Here is a 21,208-nt window from a genome sequence, read left to right as displayed (position 1 = left end):
ATAAATCCTGACATGATTTGGTTGAGTGTTTTCCTTTTTCCCCTCAGCAATAACATACTGTTGTGGAGTCACATTTGCTTTAGAGCAATGATGACCTCAGACTCTTTTCATTCTGCAGAGCTACTGCCCAACAAGTTATTCCCCCAACATGCATTTGTGCAGTGACTTGTTCTTGCTTAAGTTTAGTATCTTAATATTCATCCCTGTTGAATTACACCCTGCTTTTAAAATGTAGTTTCTGCAATTCACTGATATAATTTTGAACACTAATCCTTTTCTCCAGTATACCTACAGATTCTCACAGATCTAAGACACCTTCAAAATTTAGTAAATGCATGCTGAATTTTTCATACGAGACAAATAATTTCTCATTACTCACTGGATATTATCCAACCTAAAGCAGTTTCATGAAGACTCTGTTATGTCAGGCAATGATTCATCAACTCTTCACCTCAGTTTTGATTAAGTTAAAGCATTACTGCTTTTGAAATCACAGGCTGTTCTAGTATTTAAAAAGCTACGTGCACCATTATATAGCTACCTTCAGTATAGTGAAGTCTGCTGTCATCCTCCTAGCTTTTCTACTTTAATAGAAATCTAGATTCCCAAACTTGTATCTGCTAATTTATCACACGATCCAGCTTTAGCATTTGTGCTACGTGACCTGTAATCACACTATGCAGCTCCAGCACATTTAACAGGTTTCTCTAACAAAAGAGAAGGGAGTGACATTTACTGATAATCCAAGTACAAGTACATGCTTCTATGCCACTTGCCAACATGGTCAACTAAAGTTCAATTCCCCAGGCAAAAGAAGTGTTGCCTGTGGACACTTTAAGAAACAGTATTTGGTACAGTCAGCACTTCCTAACAACATTCAAATATACTGAAAACTACTAAAATGCACTAGTTTGAATTAAATCAAGACCTGGCCTCTCACGTGTATATGAGACAGATATCACATTCACCACTACTTTTCCAATATGACATTATTAGCATGTGTATTAATTTAAAAGTTACTTTTCCACATTCCCTGTAAAGGGCTGAATTTTACATTTACAAACTGAATGACATCAGTCTAAAATAGTAAACGTTCTGCTCCCAATGGTCATGTAAATACTTTAATAATTTCAATCTTCATTTTAGGAAAGTATAAACTTCTTAGACTTGGAATTTGAGTAACTGACTTTTAAACAGTGTATTAAGATTAGCAAACCTGTATCTCAGATAAAAAACCCTTTCTTACAAATAAGATTACATCAAAGTGTATTTTGATGAGCACCTATTTTGAGCACCTTATTTCAAAGAATGTAAGTACCTTCCCATTCATCTTTGATGTTATCTCGGACATTCAAATTAATTGTGACATCTGCTCGTACTCGCATGGGCCAGTTTTCACCAATATTGGGCTTTGCCACCTCCACCACTGTGAAAGAGACAATGGGTTGTGCCATCCTAGCCCATCCACCAAACACCACACCTCCATATTCCGATAACCTAAAAAAAACCAGCAACAAAAAACCCCCAAACACCAAAGTTTTGTTAGTCATTATCTGATAACAGATTCAGTTCTTTTTTTAAACTGTGAAACAATTTTCCTTACAGTCAGCTCTAAGCAGAAGTCTTAATTTTACATGCTACTGAAGTAGATTCACATAATCCTGCATTTTAGAACTGAAGCATAACATGAACTGAATTACTCTTATATTTCAAAAAACAGAGGCAACTTATGCTGGCATTATAAAAAAAAAAAAAAAAACCAAACCAAAAAACCTCAGAGAGAGAATAAAAAGTGAAGATAACAAAAAGCAACTACTGAGTATAAGACCTATCACACCGAATGACCCCTTGAAATCTAAAGAGGATCAAAATGTGGCAGGTGGCAAAATCAAGAATACTCAGTAACACCTCTCACAAACCAGAAGAGTTGGTGGTAAAGTTTCCAGATTTTGTAATGTCAGCCAAGGCTTAGTACTTTTGGAAAACTAACTCATCCGTCTTAACATTACAAAGGTTGGTTGTTAGTATCCAACATACTGCCTTAACACATCTACAGGGATACGCATCATAGAATCATTAAGGTTGGAAAAGACCTCTAAGATCATCAAGTCCAACCGTCAACCCAACACTACCATGCCCACTAAACCATGCCCCTAAGCGCCTCATCTACACGTCTTTTAAATACTTCCAGGGATGGTGACTCCACCACTTCCCAAACAACACACCCTTAAAAAATCATCCCACAGGATGGCAACACCTTATGGAAGAAGTTAGTATAAAACACAGTACCTATGTAATTATTTAAAATACATTTGTTACTATGTATTTAGTATATACACAATATCAGTTATTCATTCTCAAATGCGCTTTGATTACAACTGAAGTTGAACTGACTGGTTTGCATCAGTTAATAAATATTACCATGGTTTCATCCTACTGACACTATCTTCAATGTCCTGTCTGATCTCGTAGGTAGACTCTAAGCGGAAGAGATTGAAGTTCCTCAGCAGGTAGTCATGAAGAGTCAGAAACTGTAGATTCAATTTGGGAAGTGCAAGGCAGCCTAAAGGGGTAAGGGTGGAAGGGAAGAGGTATTTGATGGATAAACAAAATGAAGATTAATTATTATATTGGTTCTACGAATTCATAAATATATACACACGTTATTCTATAACTGCCATAGCTGTTATCCTGGGAGATTCTGACAACTACTCCTTTTATAAATATACGTCACTAAAAAGTACACATTTTTCTCCCTCCTTCCCCCAAATTTTCAGGTTTTCTCTAAATGAGCCTGCACAAGATTAAAGGAATTTTCATCCTTCTGGCAGTAATACAGTGAACTATTTAAAGACTGAATCCTTCCCTGTATTCAGACCTCAACAAAATTGATTTTATAAAAATCAAATGCACAGCAAAGTAATGGTACTTTGGGAATTCAACAATTAAGCCACCATTAAATAATGATGAAAGAGGCTCCTTAACTAATTTAAAAAAAAAAAAAAAAAAAAAAAGCATTACCCAACAATTCCCCAATTTCAATCCTTTATGTTTGCTAGAAGCCACAAAAGCTATTAATGTAGAAAAAAGTTTTAAGCCAAGAAATCAAAATTTAATACACAACTTTCTTCAAAAGCTTCTGTTACTGATTATAGATTTTTTTTTTTTTTTTTTAAAACGAGAATGAAAAACATGGGAAGATTAGATCAGGCTAAACAAGGAGTATTAAAACTCCTAGACAGTCCTAAAGCTTGCATAGCTTTAGGGTAGTCCTAGATGCAAATTTTCCATAATAAAAATTCCTGTATGTTACTCATTTAACATTACTGGACTAATGCTCCAGTTTAACATCTATGCTTAAAACCTGTGAAAGCATCAGGCTTTTCTAACTTGCAGTATTATCCTTGAAACCTTTCATTGGTATATGTAATACATATTGGCTTTCACATGCACTGAGATACAATGGCAACGAAGAAAGGCGACAGAACACAGTAATTTCTATTCTGGAAAGCCTCATGGTGATAAAACACTTTAACACATTTCCCAACACCAAATAACAATCCCTGTTCTGTAAAGCTAGTTATATGCACAAAGCATAGAGCCTGAAGCAACACCTCTTTAAGGGTGCACAGCATTTATCAGACAGATATTCTTCTTCCCTCCTTTTTTAAAAGAAAATAGAAACAATACTCCTATCTTTCTTGGGCTAAATTACTCTTACTTAAGTTTTAGACCAAAAGAATGTAGCTACTTTTAAGAGCACAAAAAAAAAAAAAAAAAAAAAAAAGACCACGAAAACAAAACTGTCTTGTTTGAAATCAGGGCTGGAGAATACAGGGAGATTAAAAAGAAAAAGTGTAAACTGAAACTAAGAGAAGCAAAATAGAAAAATACTTGTAACAGTCTGGCAGCAACAGAAATGCTTCACAACAGTGCTATCAATACACGGATAATAATAGCAAAAGAGTTCACCACAGAAGGAGGAAATGTTTCCATTAGCAACCACTGTTACTTGCCAAAATTACATTTCACCTTTAATAAAATTTCTTTAATGCATTATTAAAAATTCACAAAACAGCACAGAAACAGGTGTGATGAGCTGCTCTTTCTCCCCACCCACACTCCCCCAGCAATAACACATATATTGTGATCAATATATTTGGCTAATAAAACACAAAATACACACACAGTGCATGGACAAGTTAAGTCCTGCAAAGTCAGCCTTCCAATACAGTCTGAATGACAATAAAGCTACCTTGACTTTTATTTAAGAGCCTGAATGTTCCAGAGCATTAGAACAACCTATGTTGTTCACTGAAATAAAAAATAAAATTTTAAAAAATTTTGGTTTTTATATTAATTTCCTAGAAATTACAGCAATCGCCCTATTTTGGGTTATTTTTGGGGGGTGGTGTGTGCTTTGTTTTGTCTTGGGGGGGGTTGTCTGTTTTTTGTTGTTTTGTTGGGGTTTTTTTTAAAGGACAAATCCCATCATGAGACCTATTTTTCAGAAGAATCTGAATCAGCTTTCAACTACTTGCATCATACTAAACACAAGTACTTTATCTCTTCTTGGGCAGATCTCTAGATGGCATTTGTATCATATCTGTTTGGAAAAAGATCCTTTGTTGCCTATAACCCTGCCTTACCTAAGGCAGTCAAATTTCAAAAATCTCTTTCTTCTCATTAATACTTGCTGACAGAGGATTTATCCCAAAAAACTAATTTATGCTAAGCAGCTGAACTTAAGGCTTATACCTACACAAAGAAACTCTGAATCAAAGTTACATGGAGGAGGGTACAGGATACTCACTGCTCAAACCAGAAACATACTTTATACTAGTCTTTGAAGATATACGTTGTTATTTAGAATTTCCATGTTCCAAATTAAAATTTTCACATTCCTAATGAAGATTCTCATGAACCACATTAAAATTTTCAGCAAGAGATTTTAAAAAGCACAAGTTTTTTAAAGTAGCTAGACAAAAATACGTGTTGTTTACCGCAAAGCTTAAAATTACATAATTCCTTGTTTGCAATACCTGCAGTTTGCTTCTCTGCTCATGACCACATCGAGCAACAACACTAAGTTCTGAATTTAGAGTGCATACACTACCTTTCAGCGACTATGTGTACACTTCTACCTTGAAATCAGAGTAAGATAATTAGTATTAATTTCCTCCCATCACCACCCTTTTTTTTCCTTTTTAAAAAGGCTTTCTTGAACATACTTAAGAGCAAAGCACAGACAACAGCTTTTCTGCTGCATGTTTACAACCTGTTTCATCTTACAGTAACTACCTGTGCTACAGCTGGGTGTACAGCACCTCTGTTACCCAGATTAGAAGCAAACAAATGTCTTTATGTAAACACAGGCCTTTGGATTTTTCTTTAAATCCACTATAAATTTGCTAACAATTTTATCTCAGAGTTCCTGATGCACAATTCAAAAAAAGCTGACCTTACTCTAAGATACTGGAAGATGCCAAAGTACTGCATATAAGTTCCAAAGACAGAACAAACATATACATCAGAACTGCTTTTTTTGCAGCATTTCCTGTCTTGTTCAGCATTTACTGAACTACTAATCATACCTTCTCCAGAATAATATTCAGTTGGCACAATATTTTCATCCCAAATAATCTTCTCTGTGGGATAAAGAGGCATCTGGTTGAGTTGCTGGATTTGAGATATTCGTCGCTCATGACGGGAAACCTAAAGAAAGGATGCATTTTAAATCAAAAAGGGACAATAAAGCTGTCTTTGAAACATACACGTTAATCCATACGACTGCTGGTGGTCACTTGCCATTTTCTCTCTTTTAATAAGTTTTGTTTTGTTTTTTTAACTAAATATAACTAAATGCACAGTGACGTCAAAAGATGAACACATAGTCCAACTATTGGTCATAGCACTAGAGTCAAACAATCATTTGGCTACTCAGCTGACCAAAAATGGTACAACAGAACTGAAAATATTCAGCCAAGGCTTAGCAGAGAATCAACTTCAAAGGAAATTTATTTTGCTCTCCATTAAACATATGGTCAATAGCTAACTAACACTGCTCATTCAGCAACAGCTAGTCTTAATTCCCTCTTTGGGAGGGGAAAAAAAAAAAAAAAAAAAATCCATCCAACACTACAATAAGTCATCTGAACAAATATCTCTCCCTGGCATCCATAAGCATCATATTATCACCATCTAAACCTTAGGAAACTATGTGAATGATTTTTAAAGAAATCAACAACCACAAAATAAGCCTATGAAAAAGATTTTAAAAAACCAGCCATCCCATTCTAATACTGATATCAGATTAGAAGCCTACAGTAATATTGTTATACACTGCATATCCAAAAAAACCATTATGTGCCTCAAACGGTATTTTAAATGGGCTTGAGTAACCAAACAGGTACTGAATGTCTAGATCTACTTTAGCAGATTTTTTGTTTTTAAAGGGGACAAACAGGTTACTACATAAAGAGCAAAAACTTTTCCAGAAGAACTCAAAACTGTTGCTGAGACCCTGCTTATTGATCTTTACAGTTACACCAAACACACGCATACTAGTTTCTCAGGGAAACTACATTTATAAACAAACATTTTCAAATACTTAATTTGTATGGTTTTAAACCCCACCTCAGTATGCAGTTTGCTGCTACAGCACTGCTGTGGTCACAGGTAGTTCAGCAAAAGGTCCCGGATGGCTACTTTACTAGAGTGTAGTTGCTAGATTTAGCTAAGTCTTGAGCTTGCAAAAGAAAAAACGCCAGCGATACTAATTATGTTTTTACCAGCAACTCCAGCAGAAACTCCTTTTCATAGCGGGAGTCCTCCCCGCCGGGAAGGGGCGGCAGCAGGCAGAGGTATGACGCCACCTGGTGGAGGACGCTCGAGCTGCACAGCAGAGGGAAAAACGGAAGCTTGCGTCACTCGGACCGAAACCTGAGGGAGCGCACCTACCGTAGCTATTTTTTCCTTAAAAAAAAATTTCCAGCTGAGAATTTCATCAGAGACGAACAATTACAGATCAGTATTTTAAGTGAAGTTTGAGATATTTGAAATATTTATTTTTGGAATTGTTACAAAGTGCTCTAGAAGACCTCCATGGGTGAAGCGTGTTCAGCCACAGGTGTGAGCTGAACCACTCATCCGCACTAAACAGAGCGAGGTGTGAATATTCTTTATTGTTTCAAGACATGCACCTGAAAACAGAACCAAACAACAGAGCACACATTGCCTTTGTCAAAATACAGACTGTTATCCTCTTAATCACAGCATTTACATTACAGTACAGTTAATGCATATACGGTATACTTTTATGATTTCTGTTGTAGTTTTTGTACAGAGCAGAGTAAAAAAAGCTAAATCAAGGAAGTTAGAGGTTAACTACTGCAAGTTAATTACTGCTACAGTGAATTTAGGCAGCTAGCTATTTTCCAGAAAACTACTACTTTCTCGCAATCATTAGAAAAAAGGAAAATAAAGATATTTTTCTTATACTGGAATTCTCGTACTTCACTACTAGTGGATGCAAACTCTCCCTGTCTCCCTATTTCAGCAGATGTAAAGGCACCACGCCAAGTCAGAAAGACCTGATAAGGCACATGAGAAGTCAGAAAGAAAAAGGGCTAGAAATTTGTTAAATTAAAACATACTGAGAACAAAGAATTTCAATTTCATGTTAAATTTAATTTTGATAACTTACCTAAGGGGTCCAAATAACTTCACCAGTGAATCACGAGTATCTACTGCAGCTACATTTGAGAGCGCAAAGTCATATAACTCTGGGAAATGTGCAAATGCCGCTCTCTACAAAAGACCCACGCCCAAAAACTGAATGTAAGCATATTAATGAAACAATTTAGTAACAATCTAAATATTTATACAAAAGCATAGCTTCTTCTGATTCGTAACACATAGCACCCTGTGGACACTACCAGGATAGAAATAAAAACCAGGCAAAATCTCAGTTTTTCTTAGTTAGCACCACTTATTTGTTACTCCTGTGCTTCTGACACAGTATCTTTTTTATACACCCTCCTATCAGCATTTGTTCTGTCATTAAAACAAACATAAAGGGGCAGACATGTAGCCTTGCAGACAACTAAGAAAAAAGCAAGGAACAAGTTTAATTTAACCATGCTTCCTTGAATTTTTTTGTTAAAACTGATGGGAAAAATTCTGAAAAGTGTAACTATCTTTATATGACTACAAATAATGTGAATTTTTATTTTGTCTCTTATGTACAAGGGACCACTATGGCTACCATATGTGTATACTGATATTGAAGAAATGGTGCCACCTACTGCATAATCATTAAGTTAAGTTCTTAGAGCACTTAATTTTCCCTTCTGAATAGATTTAATGGGAGCAGTTCATCTCGACAATATCAAATCAAAACTGGTGCTGTTTTGCTAGAGCATATTATTTAGTCAGTCACATACATAACATTGAAACATTAGCGTCTTCGATATAGTATAGAAAGTCAAGTAAAAACTCAATAGGAGTAACTCAATAGGAAAAATAAGGGGTTTGCTTTGGGAAATAACTTAATGCCTATTCCAGATACAAATTAGACTAAAACAACAAAACGGAATCCTTTCCCTCCCAGAAGCACTTTGCCATCTGCCTACCTGTAAAGAAGTAATTCTGTCATAGTGAATTGTTGTCATCTCATTCTCTGTCAAAGCATTTCCAGTCTGATCATTGATTTCAAAGCCAGTGTAGAATTTAAGCATATCTAAAAGCTGAGACATCATCCATATAAATTAGTGGGTTAACAGTAAGAGACACCCTACCACAAACAAAAACACAATTTAAGAGGACAAATCTGGGCACCATGCACAAACAAGAGCTCCTCAAAATTCTTGAAGAAATGGACTATGGACTTAGTGGTATCTAAATTTTATACTTGGCTGATGCACAAAATAATTTTGTTTAGGTATCTCATCTACAAGCCAGAGAAATTACCGCACAGCCCACAACCAATCCGGTTTCTTTTACATAGTAGGACTTGAAACCGAAACTAGTTCTACTAAGGTGACCTAGCCAGGGGTTCACTGAGACACTGAACCCAACTTATGGCTTGCTGCTACCAAAAAGGAGAGGTCTTGCTCCCTCCTGCCCTCTCTGATGCCAGCTCCAGAATTCATCCTACCTTTCAATGAGATTATTTAACTCAGAGGATGAAAATGTGCTGCTGGCTTTGTGTTCCATCAATACTGACCCTCAGAGAAACTGAACAAATGCTAGAGATGGGTGACAGCAAGCAGCAGGAAAAGCAGCTGAGATGCATGAAAGGGGAGGGATCTTCAGATCCTGCCATAAAAAACAATATACTGTTTATGACTGAGTAAACTGAAGGACAGTAGTGAAAAACAGCTGCACTGTAGAACAGTCTGAGGTCAAAACGAAGCACAGAAGAATGCACTCTTCTGCTATACATGGGGTAAAGCATGCCAGAAGCTGCACTGTTTTCTAGGTTGTAGTTTTAAGAACTGTTCAAAAACAGAGCCAGAAATTAAGAGCAGTCACACACATTGGTACAGGTAAGAAAGAACTGTCTGAAGATTTAAATAAACATGTAGTTTGCACCCATCAGAAAAAAATGTCTTAACAAACAAATAAAAACAAAACAATTGCAGTATTCAGAGCCACATCAGAACAAAAAAGTTATTTTCAACAACTTTGTATCTCACCTGGCAGAAGAGATGACCCTCCTTCTCTCTTTTAGCAAGACTGGACAGGTAACAGTGAACAACAAGATGGGAGTCATCCAACACCGTATTAAACCAGCGCCGTGTGGGAAGCAAAGCCTGTGGTAAACAACCTCACATTAGTACAAGCAATTCTTCAAAATGTAAGAAATCCTGGTTTCTCATAATTTCCCATTTCAAGAAGGCATATCAAGATAGATTGCTGCACAGTTATTTACATATCTAATACCCTAACAGAGGTTCTCATATTAAAGCAGCATTTACGTATGCCAAGACACTGGTTTTATACAGCTATGAACACAGCCTTTTATAGGATTCGGGAGCCCAGCACAAACTTGCCATTAGCGAGATTGCATCCTGCCAGTAATAAAAGTAAATTAAATAACACAATTGTTCTATTACTAAGTGTCTATATAATGACTGTGTGCTACAAAAGATATGTCAAACTGCTGCAACATTGTTTTAAATGTTTGTTTTCTATACTCATGTCATTAATTTTAAGCTTGTCTTTCTCAAGACTGCAAACTGTGTTTCTTCTAAATATAGTATAGTATCTTCTATTCTTTGTAAGATACTCAAATTAGGTCTAAGAATTTTTCAAATCTTAATTAAAAACCTGTAAAAGCTTTTTGTAAACAAAACAGAGATCATTTCTTCTCAATGTAAATAGCTTAAGCTGCTATTTGTAGCAACTGTTCAACAGCATACAGCAGTACATCTCAACAATTCAAGAGAAAAATGAGTACTCTCAATGGAATCTACAGACTGAATTTAGAAAGCCAAAAAGTATCAACATGGTGTTTAGAACTAAGATGAAGAAAAGAAAAGAATCTGTAGTAGAAAATGCACAATTGCCCTGCACAGTAATTACAAAAAACAAACTCGGAAAACCCTAAGAACTTTCCATGAAGTTATTCCTTTCAAATGATCAAATCACCAAGTCTTGATGGCAGTCTATATACTGTAATATGAAACAAATACTCTGAAAAAGGCCTTGACATAGGTAAAAAGAGCCCATTAACACAGTACATGCTACTAGGGCAAAAAGACTTGGATTTACAGCTAATTTCTCATTTGCTTGTTCCAGTCATTTAAACAGGCTTCATAAACTGTCTGAATTCTAACCTTCCTGTAATACCTAGCGAGAACCAACATTAAATGTACCGCCTCTAAGCATTCTGGCTAACAGCCAGACTTAAGTTTAACTTCAAATACGTATTTTCTCTTATGAAATTATATTATATTCCATAAGACAACAAGCTCTAATTTGAAGAATTCATTCTATTGCAATTACAAGCACAGGCTACTTAAGTGATTTAGCAGAGGACAGTTAGCCTGTATGAGTTCAAGATCAAGCTGTTTTAAAGTTCCCTATGCTTACTGTTTCAGACAACTCTGTCATATTCTTCTAAATCTGAAGTTATTTTAATTAAATTGCTACTCATGTAAGAAATTGTAAATTAATGTCTTTTATTTTTAATTCTAGTACTGTAAAGCTTAAAATTGTCCCACTTTTTCAGCACCTGCTGAAAAATTTCACAAAACCTTTCTTGGCCTCCTATTATTCTGTAACAAACCTAGATCACCAGAACTATTACTTCTAAATAACGAATTCTAGTCAAATAGAAATAGTTTGCATTTCAGAACTACTGATGCTTTCTGGGATTATACCGTGCAACACAGAAGATACTTTAAGTGACCTATTATGCATTGGGAAGAATACTTCTGGGTTATTCCTAGTGGATTAAAGTGCCACACATTTTCATCAATTGCCAAAATTATTACCACTACTCCAATTAACAGTCGTCTTCACTGAGCAATTTAGGATCCTAGCTTTCTCTAACAGTTCATCTCGTTTATAAACATTACGAGTCAGTTCCCAACGTGGATGCACTGCTACAACCTCCTATTTACAGATTGTTGTGGTTTAACCCGGCAGGCAGCTGAACACCACAGAGCCATTCGCTCTGGTAAAACTCGTGGGTTAAGATAAACACAATTTAATAGGACAGAAAAGAAAGGGAAAATAGTAATAATAATGATAAAAGAATATACAAAACAAGTGATGCACAACGCAATTGCTTACCACATACTGACCGATGCCCAGCCAGTTCCCGAGCAGCGGACCCCCAGCCAGTTTTTTCCCTAGTTTATATATGAGCATGACATCATATAGTATAGAATACCCCTTTGGTCAGTTGGGGTGAGCTGTCCTGGCTGTGTCCCCTCCCAGCTTGTTGTGCACCCCCAGCCTACTCGCTGGTGGGGTGGTGTGTGAAGCAGAAAAGGCCTTGACTCTGTGTAAGCACTGCTCAGCAATAACTAAAACATCCCTGTGTTATCAACATTGTTTTCATCCTAAATCCAAAACACAGCACTATACCAGCTACTAGAAAGAAAATTAACTCTATCCCAGCCGAAACCAGGACACAGATGGAAAACCACTATTAAGCAACCAAATGCACAACTGCGACATAACCACCTGCTAATTGGAATAAGGCTGTAATGACTTTATGCATTTAAAACCTACAAAAGTAGACCTCCAAACAGGTTGAAACAATTTAATAACTTACCTCAAGATCTAGCATGAGTTCAATGAATCTCTCACAATAATGAACTTTGTCCATAGAAATAGGACCTAGATAGAAAAAAAATAATTTTTTTGTAGTTGATCCACACCACAATATATTTGTACTTGAACGATACTTTAAAAATGTAATAAATGCTACTAATATACCAGTATTAGCTTTTAACAAGATTAAAAAGTTAACTAGCGTATTCTTCTCTTTTTCTGAAACAATCCTTTCTTTCATTGCAAACTAGAAAACCTTTGGATATAAGAAAGTAATGGAACCAGAGATTCAGGAGTGATTTTATCCACTCTGAAAAAAACAATCAATGTGACATACAAAAATGCACACTTCCACAAGATACCAATGGCCCGCTAAGCTTCTTAAGACTTTTAACTCCAGGTACTCAAAAATACCTATTTAAAAGCTGTCATCAAGGTGTGTGCTACAGGCCTTGACAATATTCAAAGGTACTCAGTGGTGAATACTAAGGAGGCTTTAGAATCATGTCAAAACACAACACTAAGCCTGCTTTAATGAATATCTACGTCCTAAAGCCTCCAAAGAACTGTTAATGTAAGTCTTCCTAAAACAGGTCTTGCATAACTGGGAAAACAGAAGGGATAAGTATCCTTTCTGAGGAAGCCACAATACACAGCATTTCCCCTCAGAGCTCAGTTAAGAGCTGAAGTTTGCTAGGAGTTTAAGAGCAAAAGCAGAACTCCGGGAAGTGATTTCACCCAAATTGTGCTGTACTTAGAGCATAATAAGCCTTTTTTGTCAAAAGGCTAACACCTTCCTATACAAACACTTTTCCTTTCTAAATCAGGCAAGCATATAATTTTGCTTGTCACAATGACTTATAAATCAAGAGCAGTCAAATCTTACAGAATTTCACTTCACTTAGGCTTTTGTTCTTACTATAAATCAACAATACTGACAGAACAGAGCCTTATGATATGCATTTATACCACCTGTTTAACAAGGCACTTAAGTATGTATAAAATGCTTTAATGCCGAAAGAAGGCTGTAAGCACACACTAAAGACTATCAGTACCCAGAAATATTTTTTTATGAAGTCCATACTGAACAGAAGGAGAAGAGGTTTAAAGTAGCTTTCTACTATTTCATTTTTAAAACATATAGAGATTTGAATACTAATTTTGACATGAAATCCATGCAGACAGGCCAGGATTTCACTAAAACCCCATCCAGATAAGGTCTCCAACCTCAGGTTCGTATCCTAAGGAGTATTTGCTTCAGCAACAGAAAAGAATTTAAGACAGATTACCAGATAACAAAGTAACATAAGAACCACAGTTACCTGAGACAGGTATTGATTTTAGCACAGAAATGAATTTCTGAATGAGCTGTGAAAGAAATCTTCTCTCCCCATATGCTCTAAAATCAGACATATGACAAAAGCATTAGTATTCCTTAAATGCAGACTACAAGTACATCGTATCTTTCACTAATACAAAGTCAGTTGCTCCAAAATTTATATAATGGTAGCAGGTTGCTTTGAAACACACCTAAATTGTTTAGATGGTAACTTTTCTCTCTACACCCAGGCAGACAGATTAGCAGAGTCTACTTTTTTTAGGCACAGAACTGATTAATAACCCATGCTTCTACTGATTTAAAGAGGAGAAGTATGTCACCACCTACACCTTACCACATTGCAACACAAAGTATTGGATCATTTAACTTTTGTGAGATACACACAAATTTATTCAAATACTTGCATAAGCTATTTGCTTAAGAGCTATATATTTGCTAAAGGTCATGAAAAAATACAAGTAACTACATGAATATTCTCTTATGGCCTTCATCCTATAGCTCTAAGATTTGGTATCACAAATTCTCTGATTAAATAAAATATTACAGTTCTATAACAGTATTTTGCATAAAGACTACTGGAAAACAAAATGGTTTCCAGGAGACCACATATGATCAATCCTTATTTGCCATCTTCACAGTTTTTTAAAAAAACACATTTTTTTACTGAATCAATTTATTTTAGCTAAAACTTAATGAATGCATTAAGGGCTTTGGATTTAACCGGAAAAAAAAGGTTTCTGTAACATACTGCATTCTTGCCTCCTCATCCATTTTCTCATCATTTTTCTTAATTAGATTCCAGAATTTTCTTAGTTTTGGTGTCTTTTTCAGCTCTTGTTCCAGCCGTTTCTGAAATGTTAACATGTTATTCAGTCACCAGGAATCCTTGTTTTCATGAGAAACAAAAATACCATCCAGTCTTCTTATTAGAAAAGAAAAAATATATAATAAACTGAAATAAATAGCTGTCTCAGACTAATCTTAATAAGTATCATTGTAAAACAAGAATGTAATACTGCTAGAGAGAGTCTAGCCATGGTTAGATGTCAGCTCCATTCCCCCATCCCTGTGACCTTGCAGACCTTGTCTACAAATTATAGCTTGAAGAAGCTATAAGCAACAAAGCTTAATTTTTTGAAAAATTAATTTGAAAAATAATTAATTAATAATTACAATTACATGGAAATTTGCAACAAACAATAAAGAGAATTTTACCAAGCACACAAAAATATAATTCCATAGCAATGCAGGCAGCTTTAAATATTAGACTTCCATAACAGTATTCCATAAAAATTCACTTTACAGGACTTGGATAATGCCCAGAAGATTGCTTTGCCAGTTTACAGTGTTATGCTTACAGGTTGTAGAGCCATCCACATTGGTAAGGAAATGAGCTGCTGCACCTGACCTCTGATCAAATCCACTTCCTGTTAGAAAGTTACAGACAGAAAATGTTTTTTTAAAATTCTTATGTTTTCTGATGTGCCTGTCTTACAAAATACATCAATGTACATTACCATCTGATTAAAAAAATATATATTTTTGTATTAGATTTCATAATTTCCTAACAGGAAACTGCACAATAGCCCTACCCAGTAACACTTAAAACTATTGATGACTTTCACATTTTAGGTTCTTTTCATGGATTCTGTCAGTTCTTAATACTTCAGCAGGGGCCCCATCCATGTAAATATTTTTAGCATAGAAACTGATGAGAACAGATATTCCTTCTTCAGTCATTTTTCGTTCTTGAACTTGAACTTGTGCTTTCTCCATTTGTTTTTACTCTATCCCTTCTCTCCTGAAGCCCTTCATTTATCAAGTTTTTCCCACTTCATCTACCTCTTCCCATTACCTGAAATAGCTAATTTTCTCTATAACTCATGTAACTTCACCTGTTGCTTCAAAAGTCTCTCTCCAACTCTGCCTGTGATCTGGATCTACAAAGTTTTCTTTCTTTCCTAAACTACTGAAAAACTTCCATTAACATCTTAAATATGTCTTCACAGACAAATACTCCATTCTCAGCATTCTAAAACTTCACACTTCAGTGCTCCTTACTTAAAACACTACTGTGACTGTCCTGTTCTGCATTTCACAAAGAAGTGCAGCTTCTAATAGCAATATGCTTTTACAAGCACTTTTTTACTGGCTTCCATATCATGTTATATGAGAAACATGCTCTGGCAAGCAGGATTCCATACAGTCAATATCAAACCCTCCTTTACAATGAAGATCCGTTGTAGCATGGTCACTACAGAAAAATACTACCTCAATAAACTATACACATAAAGTTCAGGATGATTACTGGCTCCCATAATCATTCCTAATTCCAAAATCAAATCATACACTTTCTAAATTGTTTTGTCTGCGAGACAAGATTTTGTTCTTTACTTGTGCAGACCCTGCTTTTGACTGATACACCCTGTGGGCAATGTAAGTAAAGAAAAAGCCCAGTAGCAAGAGAGGTAACAGAGTACTGTTTTATATAATAGGTAATTGTAAATTATTCTCCACACTCGCTAATTAGGATCTATAATTGTGTTTTTACTACAGATCGAGAAAACAACTTGGTCCAATGTTTTCTTAAAACTAACTCAAGAGAAGTGCAGAGAGAAATATTATCTAAACCTGGTTTCAAGGGTAAAAAAATTACTATCTTTCTCAATAGTTAATGGAAATAATTTTGTGCAATTTCCCAGCCAAACTAAAAAGAGCACAGTAGTAAGTAATCTGCTTTTAAGTGTAGAGCACCTTTTCAAATATAAATACATATTTTTTAAGCACCGTTTTAAATATGTCTGAATGCCTTTAAATTGCAGTAAGTGCCAATACTCCAATTTTGAGTCTCTTTTATGACCTTGTGTCAGAGAAAAGCAAGCGTGATGAGAGAGATAAAGCAAGAGTCAAAAAGAAGGGTAAAAGCCCTCTGGTACCATCTTCTTCCTTAAATGGGAATTTTGCTTCATCTGTCTCATAAGAAGGAATTGCCCAAACTAAATTCCTATTAATACAGAACAGCATAAACACACTGGAAGTATTACAGTTACTTTTAACATACCAAACTATTGAAGCAGTGATCAAGGAAAAGCAGCAGGACTGTCTGTTCATGTAGAGAGTATTCACTGTCATTTTCAACCAACGATGCTTCCAATATGCATTTGAAAAAGAAGGGAAAGTGTTCTGGCTTTTTTTTGAATGTCTAGGAATAGAAGAGGAAGTTGGTTTTGAGTCAGGTTGATACAAATCATTTCAATCTTCATTCACATAACATAGCTTAAGTTCTCTAAATCCATTTAGATCTCTTAAAGGAAGGATTAGTTTTTCTCTTTTTCATTTATTCTGACCAGGCAGCACAAAGAAAACAGACCAATGATATCCTCCTGACCTGGGATGCTCACACTATGGGAGTGCTCTTAGTGGGACTACTGCCTTCTGCGTGGTCTAACACAGGTGACATATAGGACAAACTGAACAGGAAGCACAAGTGGAGTGGATTGTGCTGTGGGAATGCTCAACTGGTGATTGCACAGAATTCCTGTAAAATGACACAGGCTAGAAGAGAATTGGTAGATTTTGAAGAAAACTGTGGCAGCTGTTTAGCTATCTGCAAAAAGTGAGCAGGTAAAAACCACTAGAGATTAATTACAGTTGTGGAACTCCCATTCAGCTATCTCAGCCAGAAAACAATAAACTGAATAATCGTGGAGATAAAACGGTTTCTTTACAAGGGCAGCCACCTAACAAATAAAGATTTAACTAAACTGCTTGGAAACTAACATGCACCTGTCATCTTGATTATAGTACCTATGCCAGAACAAAAAAGGCACAGACATCATATGCGCAAGATATTAATCCTTTGTGCTTTGCCAGCACCAAAGTAATGGCACTATTATCGGAGTAAGTGTGCTTCCGAAATAATGGTTGTATAGAATTTCTAACTAGGCTGATGTTGTTGAGATGGCCTGTGAGAACTGGACTCTCTGTAGAAACACTAAATTATTTCTGAATTTATTATTACAAAAACCAGTATACATAGAAGCAGAATAAGAGATTATCTTCGCATAAAATTTCATGCAAGAAAGCTACAAAACCATATTCACAGGTTTTAAGCGAGACACTACTGGATAAAATGTTAGACTTCCAATGGTGCCTTTTTATATCCACAGACATAAAAATCCTTTTTTCTTTCAGTATCAGAGCAAGAACTTCTCTGCAAATGCCAGACTTCTGTCAAGTGCCAAAAAAGCAAATGCTGCTGAGAATGTAAAGGTATCACACAGCAGAACAAAGGACTTGTGCACTCGTGCAGAAGAAATAAGGTGATTTTTCATCCATCCATTGCCTTCTCCGAAAAGAACACACAATTTAAAACACCATATGAGACATGCCAGCTGAGGTACCATTTACTTTTAACACTACAAACTTTGCTACCTTCTGTCAGTATAAGTGAGCATACTGCAAAAGCTGCAACTTATAGATCAAAGTCAATTCTAGCTGTAATTGAAATTGGTTACCTCCCACGCAGGGACATTCTCTCTGAACTTCTCATTCACCATACAGCAGATTGACATTAAATATGCCTTACTGGACACCTCTGGAGAATAATTCATCCATAGATAATTTTCAAGGTACTGGCTGTGAAGAGACAAAGAATATTTCATTAGTTGCTGCCGCCCACATAATCTGTCACTCATTTGAAAGAGCAGTTATCCACAGGGTTTTTTTTTCCTTCCTTCTCCTTAAAGCCATTTTTATAGTTTGTGAGTAGTTCCTGAAGTTACCTCTCATCTAGGACACTGCAGCAAAACTTGTTAGACTCGGTAACTGCTACAAGAGACAGATGAGTTTCTTATCAGGAAGACACATTCACCAGAGGGTTTTCAAATGTAACAAGTAGCCACAGCTCAATACAAAGTCAGAACATGAATTCGTATTAATTTTCAAAAAGGAGAAAAAAAAGAAAAAACTTCACTTGTCTAAAGAATGTCTCATGCAGCATTTCCTAGCATAATATGCAAAGGACAACTACTGTATAACAGTATTTGTATTATTAAATACCCTTTTTTAATAAAAAATCAGTATCATCTAGAGACATTTTATGCTTGCAATCATATAAAGGCAATAAAAATATTACATTACACTGCGACTGAAACAAAGCGGTGAATATTACAGGAGTGATTAAGTGTTTCCAAAAAGGTGAAAAAAAATTACTAGACACTGGAAAATAGCAAGTTCCCAGCAATGAGCATTTCTTCTTCATTAATATGGCACGTTTCTCATAGAAGAGACTCTTAAAATTACATCTTAGAGATGAGAGGCTATTTGGACAAACAACTGTCTCCCTCCTTTAAATTCCTCTTGAAACTACGCAGGATAGTTACTGCTGAGGAGGCAATCCCTAAATCCCATCATATTCAACAGTGCACTTGCACCCTGTGCTACTTTAACAACCGCCACCAGAAAATGGAAGGTCTTGTTTCTTCCTAAACAAGCTGCTCATTCATTCCTTTCTCTTAATGTCAGCTCTAACATTCATTTGGCCCCTCATGAGCCAACTCAGTTTTACCTATTTACTTTTTTCCACAGCTTACTTTTCTGATGTCTTACAGTAAGTTACTTCCATAATTTCACATAAGATGAGTACCAGAGACGGTGGGAAAAAAGGCAGTGAGAAGTTTTATGTAACCAGGAGCAAAAGGCTCAGTAATGGTCAGACAGGGATTTCTGCTTCCTGGGAGCTCAGCCAGAACGCGTAGCTTCAGGTGGAGCTGAGATAACTCCATAGGCATATACCAAATGAAATACATGCTGCTTCCCAAGAGCTTGGATCTGCCAACGGGAAGGGGAAAACCCCACGAAATCCACAGAACTCCATACTTCATTTCACCCAGGAATTCCAATAAACTTCAATACGTTTTAGTAAAAATACTATTATGCCCCCATGTGAGGATAAATGTATGTGAGCAAGAATGAAGGACAGGAAAACCTCATGTGTGTGAAGACTGGAGAGTTTGACAGATGGATGGGGAGGTGCGGGAAAGAAAAGAGAGAAAATGACTCACAGGACAAATGGCAGTAGATGGGGCTATAGACCAGAAAGCACTAAAGTTACATTACAGGCTGGTAACATAAGAGTGTTCACAGAAAAGCTAACAACCTCTAACTCCATGGTATTGCTGGCATACAAATTCCAGAAGTCGTGCTACCATTTGTCAGTAGCTTACGTTTTCTCTTCTGCCTCTTCTAATAAAGAAGCAGGAAACAGAGGGAAGTTTGTCCTACTTTTCTAGTTAGTGGTACTACTTATATATTTCAGCCTTTTCAAACAAAGAATCTATCTTGACCAAAACCCATCTCATTCTATCTGCTCATAAGATTTGAGAGAGAAAACAGAGCCAAACAGAACACTAAATATCGTGCGTCTAAATATGTAAATACTGCAAATATTTATTTTTACATCATTTTAGACATGCTTTGTAAGTTCTTCCAGAAAAGTCTGAAGTAGCTGCAAGAATGTTCTAAATAGATTTCCATTTCTTTTCAAGTGAAGAAAATGTTAGTGATGCTGCTGCAGCACAATTCATTTTCACCCTCGCAGTAAGAGACTTAATCCAAAAACTTCCTCTGACTTCGGTGAGTTCTGATTTAAGGCTTAACGACGGACGCCAACTTTTTCACCTCTTTCATTCACACTCTCTTCTTTGGTGCTTCACTTACACTAGAAATTCAGAATCATAAAACAAGATACTCTGATACGTTACTTATGCTTATGAAATTATTTCCTCCTCAAATTAAGCTCTCCTCACTTAATATTCCTAGGTACACAATTCAAAGCTTTAGTGAGTAGGAACAAATGAGTATACTACCTTCAAACTGACTTACTGCCCTGCTTCTCATCTTTATGGGTTCCTATGAAAAAATAACTTAAAATTTCACTCCAATTATAGCTTACCTGAATTCCAGAAGCATTATCTTTCTAATAGCAAACCTAAAAAGGAAAAAGTAATCAATTAACACAGGAAAGAAAGCCTCCCATAAACAGCTGCATGAAAAATGGCTATATTTTCCCTTATTTTGTCATGTAACAAAACCTGTAGAAACATCTAGGAATTATTTCTGCCTGTCCATTTCCATGCAAGAGCAACCACTTGAGTGCAGAAGCAACTGCTGTAACGCTGTGGAAGCTAAAGTTCATGCAGATTCATTAAGCAATCAAATTCACATTTAAAAAATCCATCTAGATCTTTCAAACATGAAGATATCGCTTCCAACAGCCTTGATGACATAAACTGCTAGAAGCCGAGAGTGTCTTCTGGAAAACGACGACTATATATTTAATCAGTTCGTAATGGTCTCTGTTCTTAGTGACTGGAAATGGAAGCTTGCTCTAATCCTCTATGGCAATTCTTAGATTACTTTCACAAAGGAATCATAAACAGAATTCTCTCCAGAGCTCAAACTTCCCTTGAAGAGCTCCAAACTGCTATGGTTACAACTCTTTTCTGTACACACAGTTTATCTTGACTTCTTTGTCTCCCCCACCTAGCATTACAATGTATTGAAATGAGACTTGGCCTT

General features: G+C 36.1%; 1 protein-coding gene across 1 annotated transcript in view; it reads right to left on the bottom strand.

Moving 5' to 3' along the window:
- The window catches only part of AQR (aquarius intron-binding spliceosomal factor), a gene marked incomplete at its 5' end in the record, with an annotated part of 38,829 nt that overhangs the window by 15,077 nt on the left and 2,544 nt on the right, over positions 1-21,208 (bottom strand). Inside the window, 14 exons of the mRNA XM_009582933.1 lie at positions 1,319-1,497; positions 2,422-2,563; positions 5,595-5,715; positions 6,792-6,894; positions 7,706-7,809; positions 8,634-8,747; positions 9,699-9,815; positions 12,290-12,354; positions 13,611-13,687; positions 14,376-14,476; positions 14,986-15,054; positions 16,689-16,829; positions 18,145-18,265; positions 20,583-20,618. Coding sequence (XP_009581228.1) covers positions 1,319-1,497; positions 2,422-2,563; positions 5,595-5,715; positions 6,792-6,894; positions 7,706-7,809; positions 8,634-8,747; positions 9,699-9,815; positions 12,290-12,354; positions 13,611-13,687; positions 14,376-14,476; positions 14,986-15,054; positions 16,689-16,829; positions 18,145-18,265; positions 20,583-20,618 — 1,490 coding nt within the window. The remainder of the gene's footprint in view (positions 1-1,318; positions 1,498-2,421; positions 2,564-5,594; positions 5,716-6,791; positions 6,895-7,705; positions 7,810-8,633; positions 8,748-9,698; positions 9,816-12,289; positions 12,355-13,610; positions 13,688-14,375; positions 14,477-14,985; positions 15,055-16,688; positions 16,830-18,144; positions 18,266-20,582; positions 20,619-21,208) is intronic.

The sequence above is a fragment of the Fulmarus glacialis genome, unplaced genomic scaffold, assembly GCF_000690835.1.
Source record: "Fulmarus glacialis isolate BGI_N327 unplaced genomic scaffold, ASM69083v1 scaffold26938, whole genome shotgun sequence".
Lineage (NCBI taxonomy): Eukaryota > Metazoa > Chordata > Aves > Procellariiformes > Procellariidae > Fulmarus > Fulmarus glacialis.
This window is presented reverse-complemented; position numbering and strand designations above follow the sequence as displayed.